This window comes from Lissotriton helveticus, chromosome 1_1 (genome assembly GCF_964261635.1).
Source record: "Lissotriton helveticus chromosome 1_1, aLisHel1.1, whole genome shotgun sequence".
Taxonomy (NCBI): domain Eukaryota; kingdom Metazoa; phylum Chordata; class Amphibia; order Caudata; family Salamandridae; genus Lissotriton; species Lissotriton helveticus.
Genome location: NC_136057.1, coordinates 465,800,139 through 465,827,980, shown reverse-complemented (window position 1 = coordinate 465,827,980; position 27,842 = coordinate 465,800,139). Strand labels below are relative to the sequence as shown.

General features: G+C 49.4%; 1 protein-coding gene across 2 annotated transcripts in view; it reads right to left on the bottom strand.

Annotated features, from left to right (window-relative positions):
• EFCAB6 (EF-hand calcium binding domain 6) overlaps positions 1 to 27,842 on the bottom strand; it is an 803,637-nt gene that overhangs the window by 109,829 nt on the left and 665,966 nt on the right. For both annotated transcript variants that reach the window (XM_078673866.1, XM_078673867.1), the window contains 2 exons: positions 19,530 to 19,721; positions 6,179 to 6,406 (listed from right to left, as the gene is read on the bottom strand). In XM_078673866.1, the coding sequence (XP_078529992.1) occupies positions 6,179 to 6,406; positions 19,530 to 19,721 (420 nt within the window). The remainder of the gene's footprint in view (positions 1 to 6,178; positions 6,407 to 19,529; positions 19,722 to 27,842) is intronic.

Here is a 27,842-nt window from a genome sequence, read left to right as displayed (position 1 = left end):
CTGGCAGCCAGTGAAGTTCTGTCAGTAGTGGCCGGGAGGGGGTCCTAGATGGAGCATTCATGACTAACCTCGCGGCCGTATTCTGGACCACCTGAAGTTTGTTAAATTGGCCTTCATTAGCTGACAAAAGAAGGCCATTACAGTAGTCCAGTCTACTAACGATCAGAGCCTGGACCAAGGTCTTTCTGTGGTGATCTGGGAGAAAAGGAAACACCCTTCTCAGCAAAGAAATGACCCCGAAACAGGTGCCAGCAACCTGGTTGACGTGTTCTTTAAAGGTCAGAGACTGATCAAACAGCACTCCCAGATTTCTTATGGTCTGTTTGGGAATAGGGGCAGGTCCTAGTTCAAGCGGCCACCACTCATTGGACCATAGTGTTACTGCTTCCCCATAGAGTACAACCTCTGTTTTGGTCACGTTGCACTGCAAGCAGTTATTTGCCATCCATCTGGAGACTGCCCTCATGCCTTCTGCGAAAGTTCTTTGTAAAGCAGGAGAGAAGGTCTTAAAAGGGAACAGAAGTTGGGTGTCGTCGGCGTAGGACACCGGTATAAACCCAAAGGATCTCACCAAGTCAGCCAGGGGGGCCACGTACACATTAAACAATGTGGGGCTTAGGCATGAGCCCTGTGGCACACCCCTGGTGAGCTCCCTAGCGATGGATTTATGGGAGCCCAATCGGACTTCCTGAGAGCGACCCGAAAGAAAGCTCGCCATCCAGGACAGGGCTGTACCTCCCAGTCCTATCTCTCTCAGCCGACAGAGAAGCAAATCGTGAGACACCGTATCGAAGGCAGCGGATAAGTCCAATAGCACCAGAATCATTGACCCTCCACTATCCAGCGTCATCCTGATGTTATTGGTGACGGCCAGTAGGGCGGATTCGGTGCTATGGTTGGGCCTAAACCCAGATTGTGAAGGGTCTAGGCCACCCGCTGTCTCGATATAGTTGGAAAGGTGGGTGTTCACGTGCTTCTCTGTTAACTTGCCGATGTAGGGCAGGAGAGAGATAGGTCGGAGGTTAGATAAGTCCGTCCAGGGTAGGGTCGCCTTCTTCCGGATAGGGTTTACTACCGCAGTCTTCCATTCCATGGGGACTTGGCCTTTAACCAGGGAGGTGTTAATGACTGCCTGGATCGAGGGGCCTAAGATGGAAATCAAAGGGGCCACCATTTTGGCAGGAAGGAGGTCGCTGGGGGAACCAGTTTTCATATGGCCAATAAGTGTTGCCAGATTTAGATCTGTGACGGGGGGAATGACAGACAGGGAATTTGTGACCTGAGTGCCGATTTTAGCTTCAAGAGAGGGTGTAGTAGCCCCACCCTTAGAGGTTAAAATTTTGTTATAAATCAAATTTATTTTTTCCTCAAAAAACTCAGAGATTTCGTCACAGAGTGGTTGAGAAGCATCATCGGTACTTTCAGTGGCTGTGGGTTTAATAAAATTTTTTAAAATTTTAAATAGTTCGCGCGGGCAGTTCCCTGCCTCCTCCAGTTGCGCGGAGAGGTGGACTTTCCTGGCTAGTTTTATATTTTTGTAGTAAGCTGACTGAGCCACGTGAAAGGCTTCCCTGGCCTCTTCATTTTTTGAAGTTCTCCAGAATTTTTCTAAACGTCTGCATTTTTGCTTTTCTTTCCTAAGATCAGCTGTATACCATTTCTCCTGTTTGGTATGGAGAAATTGTTTGTGTAGTTTAAGGGGGGCAATGGTGTCAATAGCAGATTTTAGAGATTGATTAAATTTCTCTAATGCAGACTCAGCAGAATCTGTCTCTGTGATAGCCGGTTGCACCCAATATTTGTGCAAGTTGGTTGCTGAGATTTTGTGCCATTCTCGACGAAGAATAGGCGGGGGCAAGGCTTTCTGAGGTCGATTGATTGGTCCAGCCAGATGAAATTCAATCAAAAAGTGATCTGACCAAAGGATGTTTTTAGCAGGAAAACAACGTATTTTGGAACAGTTTGAAAATATAAGGTCGAGGGTGTGCCCACCTATATGTGTGGCACCGTTGTTGCTTAAATTGAGCCCCAAGTGGGATAGATCAGTGGTCAGATGAGTGGCTTCCGGCAATTCTGGGACGTCCATATGAATGTTAAAATCCCCGAGGAGGATGAAATCCTCCTTGGCTTTTATATGGGGAGCAAGTGTTTCCAGAAGGAGCAGGGCGAAGTCTGGATTGGGAGTGGGTGGACGATACAGAAGGGCTCCTCTCCAGGAAATGTTACCTAATGTGATTTTAAAAATCATAATTTCCAACAATGGACTACATATTTTGTCTAAAATAGTTGTCTTAAACATGTCTTTACATATAATCGCTAAGCCACCTCCTGTTTTAATAGGCCTATCAGCATGCATGATTCTGTATCCTGAGGGAACACCCAACACAACAGCAGGTGTAGTGTGGGGTTTCATCCACGTCTCAGTAAAGAAACAGAGATCAGGTTGTTCTGCGTGAATGAGGTCCCAGATCTGTAGTTGGTGCTTAGGCATGGAACGCACATTTAGAAGGAGACACTTTAGTTCCAGGGGAGTAGTGGATATGTTATCTTTCTCGCCAAAGCTATTTACTGTCGAATCTGACTGAAAACGGCATTGGAGGCAAGAAAAGCTACCTTCAAGCTGTTTATATAGTAACCGAGTATCACACTTCACCCTTGGCTGTAACTGTCGGAGGGTGCGGGGTGAGTAGGAAACAAGGTTAATACCTTCACTGTCGGGAGGCATCGTGGAGTCGCCTTATAGCCTCTGTCTGCCTCGTCCTGTCGCGGACGGGCGCAGACGGGCAGCTCTTTGGCTGGTCTTCGGCGACACTGCGCGCGAACGCTGCGCGCTCACAAGGGGCGATGGCTAAATAGGCCCTCCAGATAGGTGCACTAGAGCGCTAACCGCTCGTGTAGTGTCCCGGCAGGAAGTGACTGGCTCTCCCTGGCCCGCCCTCCGCGCAACGGTACTGGTTACCGCGTCGGAACGGGGCGGGTCAGGAGGAAAGACGAGCACAGGCTTCCTTGGGTAAGTAAATAACTTTCCCCTCCTCCTTGTAATCAAGAAAAGGGCTATGGGGTTTTTAATCTCCCCAGTGTCAGATATGTGCGTGGTGCAAGTGAAATGCTGTCAGTGCTCAGTTAAAAAACACCGTTAGTGAGTCAACAGATGTTCATTAAAAAAACGAGTTATAAAAGACTGGCAAAACACGTTTTACACCCACCACAAAACAAAAACAAACACGGGCACAATTGCGGTAGCTTTGAAGGCTGAGCGGCGTAGAGACTCTGCCACCGTCTCACATCCTAGCCTCACTCCCGCAGCCCAGCCAGCTAAACTACAGGGACAACGATGCGCCTGACACCCGCCCAGGAGACACCTCTCACCCACAGCTGACCGCTTTTAGGGCGGTTTCTCTGGACGAGGTGGGAAAGACTCTGGCCAAGATGAAAAGCGGCTCCCCTTGTGACCCTGCTCCCATGAGATTCCTGAAAGCAGTTGCCCCTGCGATCGTGTCCCCTATCATGGAACTGATCAACACTAACCCTGGGCGTCCGAATTGGCTACGCCCACGGAGTAGGCGTAGTGTTGCCTTCTACGCATTTTGCGTAGACAGCGTAGCCGGCAACACTACGCCCACTCCGTGTGCGTAGCCGAGTCGTACGCCACCCGCTTCCCTCCCGCCCTCCCGTAGATACATTATTTAAGCAATTACCCTGAATAAAACAACTTTAAAGCACTTACCTTGTCCGGGGCCCGTCCGGGGCTCGTCCGGGGCTCCCTCTTTGAATAGCGTCCTTTCCTGGATACCAATGCGCATGCGCGGCCGCCCGCGCATGCGCATTTCTCAGGAGAAATGCGCATGCGCGGCCCCCGCGCATGCGCATTGGTATCCAGGAAAGGACGCTATTCAAAGAGGGAGCCCCGGACGAGCCCCGGACAAGGTAAGTGCTTTAAAGTTGTTTTATTCAGGGTAATTGCTTAAATAATGCATGTAGGGAGAGCGGGAGGGAGGTGCGTAGTGGGGCTACGCGGAGTGCGGGAGTGGGCGTAGCTTCTCGCCCTCTCCGCGTAGCTCCGCGGAGCCCCACTACGCCCACTACGCCCAGGGTTAATCAACACCTCGCTGTCCCAAGGCTCCGTCCCTCCTAGCTGGAAGGGGGCGGTAGTTAAAGCCCTTCTTAAAAAACCCCAACTGGACCCCACCGATCTGGCAAACTACAGGCCGATCTCGCTCCTCCCGGGCATCAGCAACATGGCCGAAAAACTGGTCAATGTCCAGATGTCCCAGTTCCTGGAATCTAACAACCTACTGCGTCGGTCCCAAACTGGGTTCCGTCCTGGCCACGGCACGGACACTGCCCTCCTCGCAGTCATCGAGGAGGCAAGGTGCATTTTAGATTCAGGGGCGTCAGTGGCAGTGATCCTCCTGGACCTTAGTTTTGCCTTTGACACGGTGAACCACCGTGTCTTGCTCCACCGGCTGGCCAGGGCGGGACTCGGGGGCACCGCGTTGGCCTGGATAGAGTCATTTCTGTCGGGCCGTTCGTTCCAGGTCTGGGATGGCAACTCCCGCTCTGATTCCCTGCCTCTGACTAGCGGGGTGCCCCAGGGGTCCTCACTAAGTCCCACCTTGTTTAACGCCTATATGGCCCCTTTAGAGGACATAGTTGCCCCCTTCGGCATCAAGATTGTGAGCTATGCGGACGACACGCAACTGGTCGTCTCGCTCTCACATCTCGACCACTGCCCAGACAATCTGTTGAACTGCCTCCAGGAAATCCACCTCTGGATGTGCGAGTCCTCACTCAAACTCAACGGGTCTAAAACCGAAGTCATGCTGATGGGCAAGAAATGGTCAGCAATTCCACCATCTGTCTGGCCCGATGCTTTGGGTGAGGTGCCCGCCCCGAAGAAGGAAATCAAGAGTCTGGGGGTCTGGCTCGAACCAGATCTGTCCATGAAAACCCAGGCAACCAAAACAGCGGGAACTTGCTTCGGACTCATGCGATCAGTCCGCAAGATCCTTCCGCTGCTCCCTCCTCCATCTAGGAAACTCCTGGTTCAAGGTCTGATCCTTGCACGATTGGACTACAGTAACGCCGTCTATTTAGGAGCCCCCGAAACTAACCTGGCCAAGCTACAACGTACCCAAAATACGGCTGCCCGGATGCTGATGGGTCTTCCCTCTAGAGCCTCTGCCAGACCAGCGCTCAAGGCTCTCCACTGGCTTCCAGTGTGAGAGAGGATAGAGTTTAAGGCAATGTGCACCGCCCACAAACTCCTCAACGGTCAAGGCCCTTCCATCCTGAGAGACATGGTCACCCCGTATAAAGCACCGAGATCCCTGCGCTCGGACAATGAGCGTCTGGCTAATGTCCCCAAATTCAGGAGGGTTCGCACTGGAGGTCGACGCTTTTCAGCAAAAGCATCCTCAGGCTGGAACTCGCTCCCACGCTGTCTGCGGCTGGAACCCTGCTACTTACGCTTCCGCAAACAGCTAAAAACCCTTCTCTTTGCCAAATAGGACCATCTTTCCACTTTTGGCCAACGCAAGTTCTTATAGCGCGGGGATGCCTCTGGGTCACCAGGCGCTCTACAAATCGTTAAATAATAATAATAATAATTATAATAATGAGCGCTCCTTCTCATTCACTGCACCAGCAGTGTGACAGTATGCACTCACAACCCCAGCCTTACCTAGGTATCTTACCTCTTCAACTGCAGTCGATGTCCGACTCTCCTCTCCTTCTCAATCCCACCAAGGCCTTTGTGCCGCAACAGATGCAGGCACAGTCAACGCATATGTGCATGCGAGGATCGCTAGGGCTAAGGGAGTACTTTCTCAGATCACCGCGCCTCCCACAACTCCCCAAGTGTGGAGCGGAGGTTACTTGTCAAGGCCAGATGACAAGGCTTATGCCAGACGTTAAGGGCCCATGCATGGAGCATAGAATATGGCAGCTACCATCTTTGGTGGCCAGACCATGCCCCTTTGCACTAATATATTACAATGCGTTTTCTTGATTTGTAGAACAGAAACAAGCTGTTTATGAATAACGCATTCACACTCGCACATTCTCATGCTGCATTAATTCATGTAGATAAATATAAACAAAAAAATAATATGCGGTCTTCGTGAAAAGTAAGAATTGCATAATTTATCCGCAATATTCTCATTTCTTTATGCCTTACTTGGTCATCTGTCAGAAGCATGAAATTCCTGTTGCAAATTTCTCTGAAGTCTTCCTTTGAAATGACATTTATTTTTGCATAGTCCGTATTTAAAAACTCTTGTGCAATGGTATAAAAGCGACCCGTTACAACTTCCTCTATACGTGTCATAATGTCCTTTATTGTCAGCTCCGAAGGGTATTTAGGCTGGATAAGTTTTGCAACTCGTTCGTGCCAATCAGTGGGAGCCTAAATAAATGAAAAATATGTATTGAGTAATGGCTCTGTATATACAAAACATATTAAGTCCTACCCCAAACAACCAACCCAGCCACAAAAGCCTAAAGTTTATAAGACAATTTCGCTGTTAGTAGCTTTTTTAAATGCACATGATTTTGTAACAACCTTAGGGCTTGTGTATGCACAACCCTCTGAAAGCTGCCATGATTTTCAGCCGACTGACAACCTCTTTTTCAGGACTCCTTGAGCAATCTTGCATCAGTAGCTTCAGTGCGACCTCTGTGTGTGCTGGTATTCCCTTCCACCCTCTCCATTCCCAGTCTTTCCACCGTTTATTTGGTATGTTACGTTAGCAAAACTTGACAAGCATTTACAATGCAATGGTCTCGGCATTATTAAAGGTAGAGCTATTGGCATTGCTCATGACATATTTTTTTTTTTTTTTATCTTAAATAAATGGCATTATCATTTACATTGCCAATAGCTTAATCGTTAAATAAATATCATTGTCATTTACAATGCCAATAGGTTAATCGCTCGCAAATGCATGACCTATTGCATTTACACCCACACAGAGCCACACACACAAAGCCACCCACACACACACATACAGAGCCACCCACAGAGCCCCCCACACACACACACACACAGAGCCCCCCCACATACACAGAGCCCCCCACACACACAGAGCCCCCCACACACACACAGAGCCCCACACACACAGCGTGCCACACACACACAGAGCCCCACACACACACACACAGGCCCACACACACACACACACACACAGAGCCCCCCCACACACAGAGCCCCCTCCCCACACACACAGAGCCCCACAGAAACACAGAGCCCCCCCCACACACACAGAGCCCCACACACACATACAGAGCCACACACACACACACAGAGCCCCACAGACACACACACAGAGCCCCAGACACACAAACAGAGCCCAACACACACAGAGCCCCCCACACACACACACAGAGCCCCCCCACACACACACAGAGCCCCCCCCCCCACACACACACACACACACACAGAGCCCCCCATACACACACAGAGCCCCCCACACACACACAGAGCCAGGGGAGCAAGCTCAGCCAGGGGGCAGGGAAGCAAGCACAGCCAGGGGGCAGGGAAGCAAGCACAGCCAGAGGACAGGAGAGCAAGCACAGCCAGGGGGCAGGGAAGCAAGCACAGCCAGGGGGCAGGGAAGCAAGCACAGCCATGGGGCAGGGAAGCAAGCACAGCCAGGGGGCAGGGAAGCACGCACAGCCAGGGGACAGGGAAGCAAGTACAGCCAGGGGGCAGGGAAGCAAGCACAGCCAGGGGGCAGGGGAGCAAGCACAGCCAGGGGGCAAGGGAGCAAGCACAGCCAGGGGGCAGGGGAGCAAGCACAGCCAGGGGGCAGGAGAGCAAGCACAGCGAGGGGGCAGGGAAGCAAGCACAGCCAGGGGGCAGGGCAGCAAGCACATCCAGGGGGCAGGGAAGCAAGCACAGCCAGGGGACAGGGAAGCGAGCACAGCCAGGGTGCAGGGAAGCAAGCACAGCGAGAGGGCAGGGAATTGGAGGTCGGAGGGGGAAAGAAGGGAAAATGTATGTGAATATTTCTGTGAATTACCTAAAACTTCTAACTCAAAGTTCTTCTATACGTCCTCCACTCTCTCTGCACCCCAACACTACTGCACCCCGCTTTACTCATTTTACAGGATTAGGGGAGACTCCTAGATAACACAGCACATATTCAACGCCGCCGAGCTCAGGCCCGGCAAGAAGGTGAGCTCCGCCTAACTGTAAAAACACTTCAGGCTGGCGGGAAAGACCTAATCAGAACGCCATGTGGAGGCGAGGCCTGGCCACATCCGCAGTCATTTCATTCTGACAACGGCACATGTGGTACAAACACAACATACATTTTTATGTTAATCTTGAAAGAAGTGAAGGATTGCATTGCCCTGGACACGCACGCACGCACACCCACAGGCACACACACTCACGCACAAATGCTTTTACATACACAGGCAAACACACACACAGAGGCAAACACACATACACAGATGCACACACACGCCCAGGCATGCGCACACACACACAGAGGCCAATCAGGTTTTTTTTATTCTGACTACCGCAAAAGGGACACACACATAACATTCCTTTTCAGTTACTAATGACGGCAGTCCCTACTATTTTAGATTCCTTCCAAACCCCCTCATGCGCTGGAGGGGACACTACAGCGCTGCCTGAATGAGAAGAGCATTGCACTTCAGCGGAAATATCTGAATTAGACGCACATCTGGGAGCGCCAGCAGAGCTTTACATGGAATGAAACAACTGGGCAGATGCAATTAGGGGCGTGGCTTAAAAATATGCGCGCATAGGTGCCTCCCCCCCGCTGGTATTTTGCTGCTTCCGTCATTGCCTCCAGATATACAATACAAAAGTAACATTACTCCTACAACAAGCTCTTAAATGAAAGCTTCTCCCTGGAACCTCTGACAAGGACTGCCTGACTCCGCATCTCACCAGGGCGAGGGACTGGTGCAAGGACTGCCGGACTCCGCATCTCACCAGGGCGAGGGACGGGTGCAAGGACTGCCGGACTCCGCATCTCACCAGGGTGAGGGACGGGTGCAAGGACTGCCGGACTCCACATCTCACCAGGGCGAGGGACGAGTGCAAGGACTGCCGGTCTCCACTTTGCACCAGGGCGGGGGACGGGTGCAAGGACTGCAGAGGGGGCGGACCGGGGTTATCAGTAGATGTGCCGTTGCCTTCCCCCTTGCACCAGGGTGGGGGACGGGTGCAAGGACTGCCGGTCTCGCTTCTCACCAGGGCGGGGGACGGGTGCAAGGACTGCCGGTCTCGCTTCTCACCAGGGCGGGGGACGGGTGCAAGGACTGCAGAGGGGGCAGACCGGGGTTATCAGCAGATGTGCCGTTGCCTTCCCCCTCTCGGAGGCTGAGCTGTGCTGGAGAGTTCCAGGAGACCCGCCCTTTTATATGGAAATAGGAGTCTAATCCGTTCCCGCCAGCTCCTGGTCTAAAACAGTCATAGTTGTGTAAGTTATCACGCTAGGGTCAGGGTTCTAGGACAGGCGTGACAGAGTGTGCCGAAGAAAACACGCCGTGTCACCTATTGACCTGTGTGGAGCCCCGAGTCATGTGCCCGGGTCACTGTTAGTGATAGCAGTGGTGGCCTCCTCCTGGCAGTCAGTTAAACAAAGCCCAGAGGAAGATGGCAAAGCAAGGCCTGGAACTAAGAAAAATATGTACCTCTGCCCTTCTGTCATGTAACTCGCGCTCAACCTTTTACCTCAACTTCACGACCTCTGTCGAATTCGGGTGGGTCCGTCCAAACTCAGTAGAACAAGAAAAAAAATGGCGGCCGCAAACGTCCAAAATCGGAATCGGGGGCGTGTTTTTGGCGTTCTGAGTGACGGATGACATCACAGGGCGAAAGAACGCCAAAAACACGCCCCCGAATCCGAAAGAGACGGGGCTTTAATGGAATGACGTCCCTCTCCTCCAATGGCTGGCCTCCGTTTAGGAAGCCAACCAATGGGGCAGAGAGGCGGATTCAAGCCCCCATTCTACAAAACATTAAATCTCTCCCCGAGACTGCGCAAGCTTAGCCTACGGTCCTCGACCTAAAAAAGCGCACGTTCACCAGTGGTTTTGTGGCGCTGAATACCAACTTTGTAAGCAACATAAAGGGGGGATATGCACCGACGACTTTTAGAGGTTTAAATTGTATAGACTTGCCTGAATAACCAAGTTTTTATTTTTTTATAAACAACTTGGTATTCCCAAATGGTGTAGAGTTAAGAAGAGGGATTGTTCCACCTGGTTGGCGCTTTAACAGAAATCTGCGCCCACCTGTTTTTTCCTCGTGATGCCTATTCTGAGTCCTCAGAAGAAGCACAGCATGAAGGAACATGCCGCATGATACGCTTAGTTACAAATGCAGGTGCAGTGCTACCTAAAGCCTTAGGAATTATTCGACAGCAGCACTTAAACTGAACACTGCTTTTACTGGAAGGTAGGAAACTGTTGAAATCAGGGTGTCACATGTGTGCATTTAGATTAGTCATACTGCTGCATTTTGCACTGCTTGTAGTCTGTGGAGATATATTTTTATAGAAAATTTAGGGAATTTGCGTAATCTAGACCGGACAGTTGCCAGTATTCCCAAAATGAGGAACTCCTGAGTTAAAAAGGGAACTAATTTATGAACTGTTGCAGCAAGAAAACACATTTGGAAACCACTGAGCAGATCTGGGGGTTCATTGATAGATTGCAAACTACCAAAACTCCTAAGATTTCTACACAGACTTTAGAGCTGGGTAAAGGGCCCATTTCCACAAGGTAATAGTGGATTGCCCACAGATCTAATCTTTTCTTTATAGTAGCCACTTCAATTTTATCATCATTCTGTTTCAAGAGAAAGACCAGTGCCATATGAAACATGTATTATGGAAATCTAGTTGTGTGGCTGTTTTCTCATCTAAGCTTAGTAGGATTTGGGAAACATCAGCATAGAAGTAGAGTCTACTGCTCATCTCCATCAGCTCTTTTATCAATAGTCTAAGAACTAAGGTAGTGGTAAAGGGATGAGGCATGAGGGAGTTTAAATTTCACTTGCTTATTCTCAGCAACAACAGAATAAAATAGACTCGACCTTCCAAAAAGGATTCCATCCTGTGGCCAGCCGCTTCCACACAATCTAATAATGTGATGAGGTCAGCCATGTTGAAGGAAGCCGACAGTCCCAACAGCAGCAGTGCAAATTCTTTGCCATTGTCCACATCTTTCTTCAAACCATCCATGACAAACAGTAGCATGGTTTCAGTGTTATGACCATGCCGGAACCCTTCTCACAGTGGGCCCTGACAATTGGAACCTTGCTAAAGAGCTTCTATAATTGTAGCACAGTAAGGTGGCAGTTAGAAAGGACGATAGTTGTTAGGGTTTTAGTGTATCCTCCCCTTGCTTCTTTAAAAGTGGAAGCCCCATAGTGTTTTTTAAAGATTTAGGAACAGTACCCTGGGTCAAACGCCTGTTAAGAACCATCAACAGTGGTTCTGTAATCACATATTCCATTTTTTTCATAATGTGGGGGGGGGGACAAACGTTTGGAGGAGATCCAGATTTAATCTTGAACACAAGATTTCTTGCAACTCCGAATCACCCAGCTGTAAGTTAGATAGAACAGGGTTACTGACTTGGATCACAGCCCCCTCTTTATAGCAAGACTTTAGTAAATGCTTTGTTCTACCGAGCCTCACTGGTATTCATCAAGGAGAGACACAAATTGAAACTTTTTTTCACAACGAAATTTTATTATTCAATTGAGTTTAAGCAGAGCAAAAGGCGTGGTTCTCCACAATCAGGAGAGCGCCACCAGACATTGCAGCACAGTGTACACTCATCATAACAAACCAAGGAAGGAGAAGAAATCAAAGTAAGGATCCCCCTCCCCTACCCCTGTCCCCCCCAACAACTCCCAATGCCCAACTCCCCCACTACCCTCCCCTTATCCCACCCTAACCCTATGCACGTGTAGTAGACACATATTATCATCGGTCGTAAGGCATGACACAGTAATGAGGCACTCAGGTACCTCTGTCTATAACTCTTCTTCATGTACCACCGGGGGATCAAGAAGCAGCCCCCTGTACTCCGCCCATCTCTTCCAGATCTTAAAGTGCTTATGGGGGCAGCCTCTCGCCTCAAACACAGGTTGTTCCAGTCCCATATAAAAATCCAGACCGGCCTTCCATGCACACAGGGGGGGGGCCCGGACACCCTTCCACGCTCTGGCTAGATCTCGCTTGGCCACTATTAGGCCCAGTAGCAATAGGTGGCGCTTGTAGATGTTCCCACCAACGCCCTCGAGTATGTGGAGTAAGCCCAACCGGTGAGTGCGTGGGAGGTCCCATCCCAAGACCTCAGACAAGCAATTCCATACGCCCCTCCAGAATCCAATCAGTCTAGGGCATGACCACACTGTATGCAGCAGTGTACCCACAGCCGCGCCACACCTCAGACATTCCGACGAGCCAATCAGTCCAGCCTTCCAGAGCCGCTCTCGGGTATAATAAGACCTATGAAGGTACTTGAATTTGATTAGTCGAAGCCGCATCGCTATTGCGGTTCCGCGTGGGGACTCCAGGGCCTCCCTCCAGTCATCATCATCTAGGGGGCCTATGTCAGCCTCCCAAGCTGCTTTCAAAGGTAGCAAGGTAGAAGAGCAGTGGGTCACCATCGTCTGATAAATGCGAGAGATCTTCTTATCACCAAGGTCCCCCATGAATACCTTAGCTTCAATGGGGCTAAACTCAGGGAGCGAGTCGAGGTTCGCGACACTGGGCGTGAGTGCATGCCGGAATTGTGAGTAGCGAAAGAACTGGGTCTGGGGCATACTGAACTCAGCGCTAAGGTCCTGGAAGGACTTAAGAGTAGTCCCGGACATGACCTGTCCCAACGTTGATATCCCAACTGCATCCCAGCCATCGAACCCCGATAGTGTCATCAGGCCGGGGAGTTGACCATTATGCCACAACGGTGTCTCAGCAGTTAGCCTACCCCACCAACCCATACGACGTAACGCCTGCCGCCACACAGCAAAGACTACTTTCGTAACGCATGGCAGTGCCCGCCGCAGCCGGGCCGAGTAGAGCACCGTGTGCAACGTATGGTCGCCCATCAATGAGCGCTCCAGGGCATATGCCAGGTCTCCTCTGTCGCCATACCACCACTCATTGAGTATGAGCAGCTGTGAGGCCTGATAATAAGACAACAGATCTGGGGTGGCCAAACCTCCACAATACGTGGAGAGGAAGCACGTCTTCAGGGCCACTCTGGCCGCGCCCCCAGCCCACAGAAAGCGACTCAGGGTAGAATTAACTTGTCGAAACCACTGGGGAGGGATGGGATGAGGGTAGTTCTGTAATTGGTACAATAGACGCGGAAGAGCCACCATCTTGAATATTGCCGATTTACCAAATATGGTTAAGGGCATCCGAGACCAAGTTTTAACATCCTCTTGAACCTTATCCCATACAGGTACGATATTACGCTCCCACGTAATACGGGTGGATTCTGAAAGGAACACCCCCAAATACTTCAAACCGTCGGTCGCCTGCCGTAAGCCCGACGCCCAGAGGCCCACCTCCGCCTCGCCTCCTAGTACCCAGAGGGTAGATTTGCCTAAACTCAAGCAAAGGCCCGAGACTTCTCCAAAAACTCGCATAATTTCTAACACTCGGGGCCCCGAGCGATCCAAGTCAGTAAGAAAGAAGAGGACGTCGTCCGCATACAAGGCAATCCTATCAAAAAGGGTTTCAGACCAAACAAAACCCCGGAGCTGTGCGTCTATGCGTACCCAAGACGCTAGAGGCTCCATAGCTAGAGCAAACAAGTACGGGGACAACGGGCACCCCTGACGGATCCCCCGTCCAATGGAGAATACCCCCGACGTGGCCCCAGCGACCCTAACGGACGCCGTGACGTCTGTATAAAGCAACGAGTTGTACGACAGAAGCACCAGGCCCAGGTTGAGGCGAGACAGGAGCGCGAAAAGGTACGTCCAGCTGACGGAATCAAACGCCTTATGAATGTCCGCTAATAACAAAGCCGCCCCCTCTCCCAGGATCCCCATCGCGTCCACCGCTGCTTGCGCTCGCCGGATGTTGTGCCGCGTCGCCCGATGGGGCATAAAGCCTGCTTGATCCAGATGGACTAAATCCGTCATATAGGGGAGTAAGCGATTCGCTAGTGCCTTTGCTAGAATCTTGGCTTCTATATTCAGTAATGAGATGGGGCGATAAGAGTCGTGTCTGTCAGGGGGTTTGCCAGGTTTTTGAAAAACCACGATTTCGGCGTGGCACCAGTCAGGTGGCAATCTGCCCCGCTCACGTGCAGCCTCCAGAGTAGAACGGTAATGGGACCCAAGGAGAAGCTGGAATTTCTTAAAAAATTCACAAGGGTAGCCATTCGGACCCGGTGCTTTACCAGCATTAAGTTGGCCCAGTGCCTCCCCAAGTTCCTCGGCCGTAAGTGGAGCATCTAGTTCCTGCCTGGCCTCATCAGACACCGCCCGAGGCGGCAAGTCGTCAATAAATTTAGCCACATCCTCAGCGCGGAGACTGTCTCGCGGGGCATACTGTGACCTAAAATAGTCGGCGAAACTCGCTGCAAGCTCGGCCGGCTCTGTAATCGTCACTCCGTCCTCAGCAGTGAGGCCCGGCAGCGTGATCGGTTGGAGACGCTGCTGACACAACCTATGGAGCATGGTGCTGGACTTGTCTCCCCACTGGTATATCCTGCTCCGCGTGGCCAGCCACGCCTGTTTAGCCTCGTCCATCAAGAGAGAGGCATAGGACTGCTGCGCCTGGAGAAGCAGCCGTATCGCTACCTCATCTCCTCCTCCCCGACCCCGCTGTTCTAGTTCCTCCACGAGTTTAGCAGCTGTAGTGGTCGACTCCCGACGTTTACGGCGGGCTGCAGCACACCACGCAATATCCACCCCCCTTATCGTAGGTTTCATGGCCTCCCATACTACTACAACGTCCATATCATCTACTAGGTTTTCCCGCCAGTAGTGAGCAACAGCTTCCCGCAGGTGTTGGACATAAGAGGGCTGCTGGAGATGCCACGAGGACATCCTCCATCGGAAAGGTTGCCGCTTAGTAAGCAGGTCTATCGTGATTGATACTGGGGAGTGGTCCGAGAGCCCCCTCGGAAGCATCGCAGCGCCGCGCACCCTACTCAGACAGACGGCAGGCACAAACACATAATCCAGTCTCGAGAACGAGCCATGCACTGCAGAGACATACGTGTATTCGCGCGCTGTCGGATGCAGATGGCGCCACACATCCACCCATCCTAATCCCTCAGCCATGGCCTGCAACCGGGTAGGGGAACCTGGAGAAGGGCCAGCAAGCACTCCCCGCTGCCTCTGACGGTCCACACTCACATCCATCATCTCATTCCAGTCGCCGCCAATCACAGCCAAGGACTCCGGGATATCCTCCCACACTGTAAACAGCTTCTCGGAGAGGGCCCACTGCAGAGGGGGGGGGGGCATACACACTTCCAAATACAACCGGTTCCTTGCCCACCATGCCCTTGACGAATATAAAGCGGCCTTGAGGGTCAGCCCACTGCTTCTCATGGACGTATGCAACTCTGCGATGCACCAGTATAGCAACACCCCTAGAGCCCCTGACGAAACCGGCATGAAATACCTGATGATATCCAAACCTCTGCAAGCTAAGTACCTTAGAGCCCATCATGTGAGTTTCTTGGAGCAGGAGTACATCAGCAGCCTCTCTCTTCCCCCAGCGCAAGACTGCCCCCCTTTTAATTGCATCCAGCATCCCCCTGACATTCCAAGTGATTATTCGTAGGTACTCCCGGGAGAGTCTATGAGGCAAGTCAGCCATAGTCAATCGAGGTCCAACATGTCGGCCCCCCGTGCCATCCCCACACACCGTGTATTTCCTCCAGGTCTTTAACAAACAGCACGTGCATTTCCCTTCCCCACCCGTCCCAGACCCTCCCAACAACAACAGGAACCACTCTAGCACACCCTACAGTTTCAGTCATCTCTGTTCCTACATGTCCTACCCCCAACCCCTGCCTCCAACACCCCCCACCCCAATACCTCATAGAACATTGAAGTACCTGTCGCGGCATGGGCCGCCCCGGGCCCAAAACAGAGGGCCCAAGACCAACCATACCAATGGATCCCAACACCCCTTAAGAACTGCAATTCCCACCCTTCCCCTAACCAACACCCACTTTGCGTGGTAGTCGGAGGCCCTATCAAGGCACCCCCAGACCCTTATCCGCCACCACCATTACAAGTAAACCATCCCCAAGAACAGGCACTATGGACATCGCCCACACTTCTAGGGACGAGGCCCGGCCACGGACCCTCCGGCAGCTCGAGTTCACCGCAGCAGCGCAGTGTCGCCCATGGGCTCACGAATTGTCCTCAGAGTGGTCAGACGCCATAGTCTCACTGGCACGAGTCACGCTGGCCGAGACGGATCTCTTCCTCGACCTGGACCTCCGCTGTCTGTCCGTTCGGGCCGGCTGGCCCCTCCGCTCCTGCGACGAACCTCCAGGGGCATCAGGATTTAGACCCGGCTGGGCATGGGGTCTGATCTGCACAGATTCGTCCGTCCACTTGAAAACATCCTCAGGAGAGTCGAAGAAATGGGTTCGGGACTGATAAATAACCCGCAGGCGGGCCGGGTACAGCAGGGAATATTGGATCTTCAATCCACGCAGTTTGGCCTTAGCATCCAAGAAGGAACGACGCTGCTGCTGCACCAACCTGGTATAGTCAGGGAAGATCATGATCTTCCGATTCTCGTACACGATGGAGTCTCTGGCCCTCGCCTCGCGTAGAATCACATCCCGATCATGATAGTTCAACAGTCTGGCGATTACAGCTCGGGGTCGTTCTCCTTCCAGCGGTCGCTGCGTTAATGCGCGATGTGCACGTTCAATCACAAAGCAAGTGGAGAGGGCCCCTGTGGGGAGCCAGCTTTCCAGCCATCCGGTTAGAAACTGTTCCATATTGTCCTTTTCGCATCGTTCCGGAAAGCCAACAAAGCGTAGGTTGTTCCTACGTGCGCGCCCTTCAGCATCTTCCACTCGGGTCGCAAGGGCCTTCTGAGCGTGTTCCATCGCGGCCATTTTGCGTTTCAAGGTCCCCACATCATCCTCGACCACCGAGATCCTTGACTCCGTCTCGGTAATCCGTTCCACGGCATTCCGTAGATCTTGTCGCAGCAGGGTCACGTCCGCGCCCACTGCCCCAATCTTTGCGTCCAGCATATCCCTGGACTGGGTGATCGCCGCCATGAGTGCTGCGTTGTCCGGTCCAGCTCCTCCACCCCCACTGGGAGCTCCAGACCCTCCGCTGGGCCCGGTAAACTTGTCTATGGGCCCTTGCTTGGGCGGGCCGCCACCTCCCCTAGTCATAGCCGCGTGAAGCTATAGGGTTTTGTATCAGGAGGCTCCACAGAGGGGGGGGTTCCTTCCACCGATGAGTGGGTCCGTCCGTGGTCCCGCAGCCCCTGAAGAGGAAACGGCCCCCAGCCAGGGGTCTATGGAAACTGATCACCAGGCCGTGTCCCTCTCTCCCCCGCTTCCGATTGCTCCGTAGGTCACACAGCGGACCACCCCGGATTCACAGGTCTCGCAGGTCCCCGGGCGTCCCGACTGCCACACCACCGGCTTCGCCAATGACAATCCAAGGGAGGTTCAACGTGGCCCACCGGCTGCCCCAGGCAGGGTCTGCACCCCCAATCATGATAGGGCCAATGGGTCACCCCAGAAGGCAGCTCCGCGGCGCCCCCCACAGCCTGCCGCAACCTCCATCAGTCCAGAGGCACCTAGACACCTCCTGTGGTCTGCGTCGGTTCTGTCCGCAGCCGGCCCCGGGAGAGCGCGAAAACTCAGGCCCCGGCTTACCGGCAAGGATGCAAGCCTCCACTCTCCCCAGGTTCTCCAGGTGTGTCCCAAAATCGCAGCGAGGCTGATCAGCACCCAGCCACAGCACCCTGGAGCCGCCGCCGTTCAGGGTCAGCCCGTCAGCCGATTGGTCCGCCGGCTCGGTCGGATCTCCCCAGCCACTCCACTGCTATTGGTGTCGGAGGCCCCGAAAATCGAGGTCCCGGTCTTGCGGCCCCAACGTAGGCCTCGTCTCACTCCAGCCTCCTCCAGATGCCAGAGCAGGCACCCACCCTAACCGGAGGGTCCCTCCAGCAGCTCCTCACTCCGCCCGGAAGAAGGGCTCTGCCAGCCCCCAGGGAGCGGATATAAGCAGGTTGGCGTGTCGACCCCCCGGCCGGGGAGTGCCAAACTCGAGGTCCCGGCTTTTCCCCGGGGACTAGGCCGCAGACTGCCGCCGCGGTCTTCGGCTCCGCCAGCGATCCGGGAGCACCGAAGGGCACACCGGGCGATACCTCCTGCCCTCTGTACTGCTCGCCAGCTGTTTGGGGATCGAAACGGGTCTGGAAGCCAGGATTAATAGTCGGATCAAGAACGGGCCGGGGGGAGCTCTAACAAGCTGCGTCCACCATCTTCGCCCGCGTAGCCACGCCCCACAAATTGAAACTTTTGACCAAAATGTTTTCACTTGCTTTCATGTAAGCCAATCAGCTTCTATACTTGTCTGTTCTTAATTACCATATTCCTCCATTTATAAGAGGATCTTGTACAAATAGCACAAATAAGTCTCCCACAGAGAAGCTCCTGTCGATGTTGACAGAATTTGGATGTAAAAGACTGTCTGTTTTGGCCTTTATATTTATGTGAAGCATGTAAATGGGTAGACATTCACAACGCATCTGGGGTTACCAAGTAATATCAACATTACTAGTTCCTTAAGGGTACGTACCATTTGACAAAAGCATTGACAGCTGTTTTTAGTAAACAGACCCCAACCACTGACTCCTACAGAACGTTTCAATGCGGATTCCCCCAAGGCTGAACCTGCAGATTTTTGGTCTAACCTTTATCTCTTTATTTCTCTGTTTCTCAGCAGTTCTCCCCCTTGGTGTGACACTGCTATAGCACACATTGAAGAAGGTTACATTAGGGGAGAGGGGTTGGCCTAACGGCTAAGGCGCTCGACCTCGGACCTGGAGATCTGGGTTCGAGTCTCGGTAACGACGCCAAAAACCCCCTGTGATTCTGGGCAAATCACTTAATCTCCCCGTGCCTAAAATGAAAGTGTGTCCTCATGTAACGTAACTGGTGCTATGTAAAGCGCTCTGATAACTGATTCGGTTCGGTTCTAGTTCGGGCTATATAAAACTCTGCAAAAAAAAAAAAAAGTGTAAGCTACCAGAATACATAATTGAACGGGATAGTAAAAAACAGCATTAACTGTGATTATTAATATAACTAATATTTATAGTAATTGTTAAAGTAGATTTTTCACTTGACTTATGTAACATATACCTTGCTCTATACAAAAGACGTCATACAAATATACTTGGCTGCTTATATAATATACGTAACATTTTTCATGAAATATGATGATTTATCTACTCAGCAAATGGCCTGTAATTTAATGAGATGAAGAAGACTGTGCATGCACCACATACCTGAGAATTTAACAAGTTAAAATTGTTTAGGAAGGTTTTCCAATATACTTCATGGTTTTCATTGAATGCCAGTTTGGTGAAAATATATTTCTGTTGTTTTTCTGTTAGTTTAAAACAAAAGCTTTCAATAACATGAAGAAAATCCTCAGGACTCACTGTCCCTTTGCTTTCTTGATCAAATGCAGAAAAAGCCTGTTGGAAGACATGGAGCATGAGTCAAATACCTAACCTAAACCCAAAAAACAGAGATCAACAATTTGTGAAGATCTATCAAACTACTCAACTAAAATCCGTGTTCACGTTCCCTTTACATGTAATCGAGGGAAAACATAATGTTATATGTTTTCTTCAAATATATATCATAAAACATACCAAAATAAGACAGTGCTTGACTTTGCCATGCAATTCATCTCCCAGTACTTTGGTTAAATAAAAGACAGTGATGTACAGCAGTCCCTGTACTGTGCAATGTGACATTTTAAAATGTAAATGGACTTATACACTGCAGCAATCATTTAAAATTGGCCTTGGGATAAAAACAACCCCCAAGTAGCAGGGCACCAGGAGGCACGTTTGCAGAGTGGTGGAGAAAGGTGGTGTGGCCTCTGACCAACTCCCAGCAATCCTGCTGCGTGGGGCTTACTAGAGGTAACAGTAGGGCTAGTTGGCCCCTTGGGACCCTCAAGAGGCAAGGTGACTTTATCACCCAACCAAGAGCGCACCAGGAGGCGTGTTTGCAAAGTGGTGGAGAAAGGGGGCATGGACTGTGACCACCTCTCAGCAATCCCACTATGTGGGGCTTACTGGAGGTAACAGGTAGGCTAGTTGGCCCCTAAAAACCTCCATTAGGAATTAGAATTTAAAAAAACCTTAGAAATTCACGGATAAAAACACGTTACAGGAACGTTATAGTTAGGCTGACATGTCACTCATACAAAACCTGTGAAATTCAGCCATTATAGTTAGCTGAGCTAACTATAACTCGCACCCCCGCAATACACTGCTGATGACGTCACATATTACATCACTCATGGCATGGTCAGGAACATCACTGATCAAATATCAAAGTAGATGGCAAAACACTCACCAGTATGCAAACTCATGTAAAAAGGTGGCGTGGCCTACTATCAGAACCCAGCAATCCTGCAATGTGGGACTTACTGGAGGTAATAGCCCCCGGGACCTGGCCCACCCGGGATCTTAAAGAATTAGATTTTTTTTAGACAAAACACGGACTCCTGCGCTTTGTTTTGAAAAATTTCAGCTGGATTTTCAGATCCACCATGAATCCCGCCGATTTTAAATTCTTTTAAATGCTTTTTGGACCCTGTGGGACCCCCTGAGCAGGCCTAGTGAGTCAGGGTGTTTCTACCCTACCTCCGTTTCTTGTTTTTTCATCTTTTTTCTTGAGCCTTGGTTCAACTGAGTCACAAGATGGCTGCCAACACTTCCTGGTTTGAAGTGTTGGCAGCCAATCAGATTTCAGGCTCGAGATTGGGAGGGTTCTCAAATCCTCCACGTGCCCATGTGTATATCTGAGAAATGTTTACATTTCTCAGGAACTCCCGAATGGATTTACACCATTTAATAAAAAGAGTTCTTTCTGAACCAAAGGCTACCTTGCCTAATTTGGTGCAATTTCGTTTGGTTGTTTGGGCTGTATCCGTGCCTAAAGATTCCTATAGAAATAAACATGGAGAAAATGCATTTTGGGCCCCAACTTTTTCTCAGCCCTCGCTTCACGAATGTCACCGAAATTTTCAACACCCCAGCTGAAGTGAGTGGGCCATTAGTTTTCAAAGTTTCGCGAAGATTTGTCAGACAGTGACAAAAGATATTGGCAAACGAAAAACAGGCTTTTTGAAAAGAAACAAGGTCCTAACTAGAACTACCTACTGCCAGTAGGTTTTATATATATATATCAGCTCCAAGTTTTCCCCCAAGAGGAATAAATGGCCACACTCGCGTGGTAGGTTTAGCAAATCATCAATTTATTTGCTCAAGAAACAGGACGCGTTTCGGCATACGTGCCTTTTTCCACTGTGTGTGTGTGTGTGTGTGTGTGTATATATATATATATATATATATATATATATATATATATATATATATATATCAATAGAAAAGAGGAGTTAGCCACACATATTGGGGTACAGTCTCTTATCCCCCCATTCTCCCCTGCTTCAAATCATGGTTTATTTTTAATTGTATATTGCTACATGTTGTGGTATTCCAATTATGACTTCATTATAGTGTGTAAATAGATTGCACTTTCTACTTATCATTTTGTTCATTGTGCAATGTATGTTTTCCTGCTGCCGTGTAGATGGTTGTCTTAGATCTCCAACCTTATTCTGGGCACTTGCCTGATTGGGATTGTTTACCTTAAGTGTGTATTCATATATTACCATATGCATTTCAGATATAGAGGATCACTAGAATTCAATGATCGCTGGCACATACAAAGTACTACATATATATTTTTTCTACTTACACTTTTCACTTTAATTTGCTCACGGTGTCACTTGGGTTAAATATACAATATCATCCCAAACATACGTTGCAGGGACGCTTTAGATATGCGCATTCAAAGTACATAAGGTTTGCTTTATTATTTTATCATGCTTTAGCATTTCATGGTCTGATATTTATTGCCTAGAATGCACCACGCACCTGATGTCCCTGATGTCAATAGGAATATGACAGCCTGGATGTATTACCGTATTACCAAAGGCTATGCTCACACTGCCTGCACAGTTGTACTACAATACTGCCCAAATATTGTTTATTTCTATATGGTAAAATGAATTAGTCCATTCTATCTACTATTCGCTTTGAATGTATATAAGTGTATTTATCAGGATAGAATTGACCGATGTAACCATCAATATTGCTCTAATATTGTTTATCTCCATATGGTCAAATGAATTAGGCCTTCTTAATTCACTATTCATATTGAATGTATATAAGTGCATTTATCAGGATGCGTTCTGAAATGACCGATGTTACTGTGTAATTTTGCACATGTAATTGGGAGCTGTATCCTGTGGAGAGCTTTGGAGCAAGGTCTTTCTTCCATGTTTATGAGTGGTTCTCACGTAGGTTGATGTTCTGCGGTGGGCGCAAGCATCGTATTTATTCATTTTCTTAAGGAATTATACGGGATGCAGCATTGAGTCAATGTATGCACCGAATGATACAAACAACTTGTGGCTTCTGCAATAATTTTGATTCACATTACAGTATTATTTTTGTAGACCATGAAATATAGTATTTTGTCTATTTCTATGAATACGAGCACCGCATTTAATGGCGTCCATGACGGCTGTTTGGTAACTCAAAAAAGGCCTTTCTGGCTGAAACACGTTGTTACTGCTTCAATAAACTTCCTGTGGATGAATCGGTGTGCCGCCTCCTTCCCGATTGAGACTTGGATTTCTTCGGTATTTGTGGCTTCTGCACCACGGCTGGCACCAGCAAGTTATAGGCAGGTTTCCTTGGATTTATATATATATATATATATATATATATATATATATATATATATATATATATATATATATATATATATATATATATATATATATATATATATATATATATATATATATTACCCAAGACGTCTCCTCCAGCAGAAAGAAACAGGCAGCACACGAGGCTCGTGGAACATCCACCTTTATTTTCTGTTCAGACCATGGGCATGACGCGTTTCTGGGGTTTTTCCTTTATCAAATGCCCCCCTGGTCGAGTTGTGTCTCTGTTGCTTACAGTTCCACAAAGTTTTTTCAATTGTCCGTCCCACCTTCTAAAGTAGTGTGGGTTGCCTGACAAACACGGCATGGAGTCACCTCTGCCTTGGTAGTAACTGCATTTCCCAGCATGCAGCAGTGTATGCATGCCGGCGGTGATATATATATATATATATATTTATTTATACACACATGCAATTCTTTGTACAGGGATTGCTAGTTTGCACTGAATCCACCACATCTTTCGCTAATGTTTGCTACTGCTCCTGAAAACATGACCCTCATGAACTGTTATGGACTTTTTTAATCTTCTTTTTATTGATGCTTTTAACAGTAGTAAAAACAGTTACAGCCATCATACATATCTTTTGTTACACAAAGATATCACATATTAATTGCAAATGTAACAACATATAATGATCCCGGGGTGTGTACATAGTTTGGTATCATTGTACAGTGCTTCATAGTATGGGTGTTTTGTCAATACTGGTCATAAGTGTGATTGGCCAATTCCCACCCCACCTCATTGGCCCGCACCCGTATCTACAGCCCGCTGTAAGCTGGTCTTGACAGTAAGTGCTACAAGTAATCCAGCAGCTGATTTTGGGCACAGCGGATTGCCCCCAGTGCATAGCTTTGCTTAGCAATATGCGTACACAGGTTTGCATGCCCTTCACATACACACCCCAAAACAACTATTATCTGTGACTCAGGTACCGCAATGCGGTCTATGTCATCTATTTTCTGGATTAGACAGCTCCATTAATTAGCAGTCTTTGAGCATTGCCAAACTAGGTTTAGAAAATCCTCCCATCCTCACCTCATGCACCTGGTGTGGTCTATGGTGCCCATTTTGCATAGTTGTCATGGCGTTCGATATACATGTAATTCTTTGATGTTGTATTAACCGCAGTCTGTAGTTGGGGGACAGCAGACCCCTTTGGGTGCAGTAATAGAGCCATTAGTAATATGGGATATCTACCTGCAAGTCAGCCTTCCACGGTGCACGCACTCAGGGTATAGCCATAGGGGCCCTGGCCTGTATGGAAGAGCAAAACTATGTGATTAGCAGCAGCCTAGGGGAAAGTGAAGTAATGATAGAGTCTATATGTGTAACTTAGCAGGTTCCTGGGGGAAGGTGTGGTTCACCTGTTTGCATGCTCTCCATGGCTGGTAATAAAGAAGTATGTTTAATTGAGTGTAGCCAAACATGGCCTGCAGGTCCAGTAGGGTTTAGAAACAACTAATTCGGGGAGTGGTCTCCCATGGCTATAAGCTGCTATAAGCTGCAGCCGAGGCAGGACCGGTCTTCCAGAGTGTGTGTGTGTGTGTGTGTGTGGGGGGGTAGAAGCAGGTTTCACGACAGTGAATATAGGATAGGTAAGCATACATGAAGCCTGAGTTCAGCCCAAGTCAACACAGTGATCCCACTGTCTCAACTGTGCCACTGGGTCTCTTTGGTGCTGCACAGATATCAGAGGTAAAGGAAGCAGAGGCAATATCATCCCACTTGACTGTTAAATGGGACACGGATGGCTTAGTGTGCAGCCAGTAGAGCACGAACTGCACCTGCACACAATAGTAGTAGGGATTTATATCCAAGCGCATAGTCCACCTAAATTGAACGGTGGGGTCAGCTGCTCCCATGCCAGTCGTGCTTGCTTAACTCCCCTTGCAAGTGCTATCAAATAAGACCACAGGCATGTGAGAAATGCCTTTGTCAGGAGTAAAAGGAGGTTTACATATAGACACAAAAGAATTGGTAGGATCACCATTTTGGCGAAAGATATTCTCTTGGCTAATCTGACCCAGAATGGGATTTGTTCCTCTGGCCAAGCTACGGCTCAGCTGTAATTCTCCTGCCACAGTTTCGTTATGTCCCTGCTGTTCCAGATCCCAATACATTTAACTGTGGAATTCGCCTATTGCAAGGAAAGACTATATTGAATAGTTATGTAGCTGGCGGTATGGGGCAGATTCAGTCACGGCTGGCATGGCTCATGGGTGGCGGGGCGGGCGCGGGTTTCGCGCAGGGGTTGAGGGGCAGGATGTTGCATGAGGGGATGGGAGATCGAAAATAAAAAACGACAAAATGTACCTTGAGGCCAGGTCCCGCGTCTCTTCTGCTCCTGCTCTCCTGCTCTCCTCCTCACCTGCCTCTGACAGGAAGAGAAAGCTAATGAGAAGCTAAAGCATTGTGATTGGTCTGAGCGCTGTGACATGGCACTCTGCCAGGGGCTAGAGGAGTGGGCATGTACTCCATGCAAGCTGTATTGCAGCCTGCATGGAGAACAGGGAAGTGTGCATGAGAGAGGGCCGACCAAACAGTCGTTTCACACTTAGGAGTGGGCAAACCACTCCTTTCCAGCCCTGCTCGCAGAGCAGCTCCGCTCATCCTCCCACCGCAAAACAGCAGGACCAGGACACAAAACATAAAATGACAAAAATAAAAGTTATTGTCATTTTATGTTTCTCACTGCTTAAAAGCAGTGGGGCGAGGCTCCTCCGCTATAGCAGAGTAGCTGCCCCTGGTAAGATTACAGATTTTGCCCAGTTAATATTAATACCAGGCAGTCCACCGAATCTGATAAATTCGTGCAGCACCAGTTCCAGGTTCGATTTGAGTTCTCGCACATAAACCGTGACATCGTCTGCGTATATGGAGACATTCAAGCTGAACGTCGTGCAGCTTAGCCCTGGTTCAGTATAATGCTGTCCCAGGCATGTCGCCAGAGGCTCCATATCTATTTCAAAGAGCATCAGGGAAAGTGGACAGCCCTGTCTAGTGCCCATAGTAACCTGGAACGTTTTAAAAAAAATAGTTTTTATTGATTTTTTACAAAAAAAAACAATAACCTAGACATCAGGAACAAGGTCCCGAAAAACAGTTACCAGTCAGCATGTTCATATATAAAAAACAAAAAAATATATCCAATAGCTGCACAGTGTGGCCATATCTGCAAGAGATTCCATTTAACAGTACCTATGTACAGGTCGGGCGATTCAAAGTCATATACAACAAATTTGGAGCATTTACCATCACATGTTCAGCGATTTAAGTGACTTGAAACGTTGGAGACCAACTTACTGCAGATGCGTATCAGGTCTGTTCAAACATCCAGCGGGCAACAGATCAACCCCAATTCCCATTTGCGAGCTAGGCCAATTGAATCTACAGGCATGTCATGCAACCACCGTTTCAGTGTCAGGTGCTGTAGTGTTTTCCCTGGTGCGTGTCCATTGTAAGAAAGGATCCCATATGTTTGGTGGCATTAGGCCCCAATATACTCCTAGCTGCGTGTGGCCATATGTAACATCAGCCAACCATTTCTTGAACTTAGGCACCCTCTTTCTACCCCAGCGAATAGCGACCTGCCTCCGCGCATATCACAATAGGAGAGCATGTAGTTTGTGTCTTTTGGGTATAGTGTCTTGCACAAAGCCCAGTAAGCCGAAGAGTGGGGGGAACATCTGTTCGTTCAATGATCTGATTTACCGCATCAAATATATCTAACCAATATGTGGTTAATCTTGGGCAATCCCAGGCCATGTGCAAGAAGGATGCTGGTTCAAACCCGCAACGCCAGGATCTCTCATCTTCCCTTAAGCGCATGTGGTAGAGACTAATAAGTGTCCTGTAAAATCTGTGTAAAAATTTAAAATGGATAAGGCGCAATCTATAGTTCGGGGAGAGTTCCTTCAACTGCCTGCAACAAAAATCCCATTATTCGTCTTTCATGGGAGGGTCTAATTCACTATTCCACAATTGCAATGATTTCGGCAGAAGTATCGGGGCATTGTTTTGCATATTGGTATATAGACGCGTCACCAGTTTGCGTGGCGAGGTCTGCGTTAAAATATTATCCCAAGCGTGCAATGTCGGGGGCTCCTCGGGAAACCCCTCTCAAAGTGTACGGCATCCAGCTTTTAACTTGTGATACAGAAACCTCTTCGTGAAGGGCACCTCTTGTTCATCTGCCCTCATGGGGGGCTCTGAATTGACCCTCAGGGTATAAATCTGCAAACGTTCGAAGTAGTACATCTCCAGATATTGCCTTACTGACACTTTCTACCAGACAAGACAGCATCGGATTGCGCTGCAGAGGTATGGAAGGCGCATATAGTATTGGGAGCTTAGCGCTCTTTTGAAGTTCTCGCCACGCCCATCTCAAACAGCCCGCCGTATCCCTATCTTCCCTGGGGCGCGGCGCTTTTTGGTATAGCGCCACTGCAAGCGGGATCGGTGCAACCGCGTCGATTTCAACTGCCACATGGGGTTGGTATGGCGTCTGGTGTACCCATAAATGCAAAAACTGGGCCTGCACACATAGCGCATATAACTGCATGTCCGGAGATCCTAGGCCCCCTTGTAATGGTAGCGTTAGGAGACCCCATGATACTCTTGCCTGACCACCCGCCTACACTAGGGACAACATCTGGGAGCGAATACTCCTGAAAAAATATTGCGTGAGGGGAATTGGCACATTAGTGAACAAATACAAAAATGTTGGCAAAATAATCATTTTAGATAGAGCCACTCTGCCCGCGATTGATAGGGGCAATT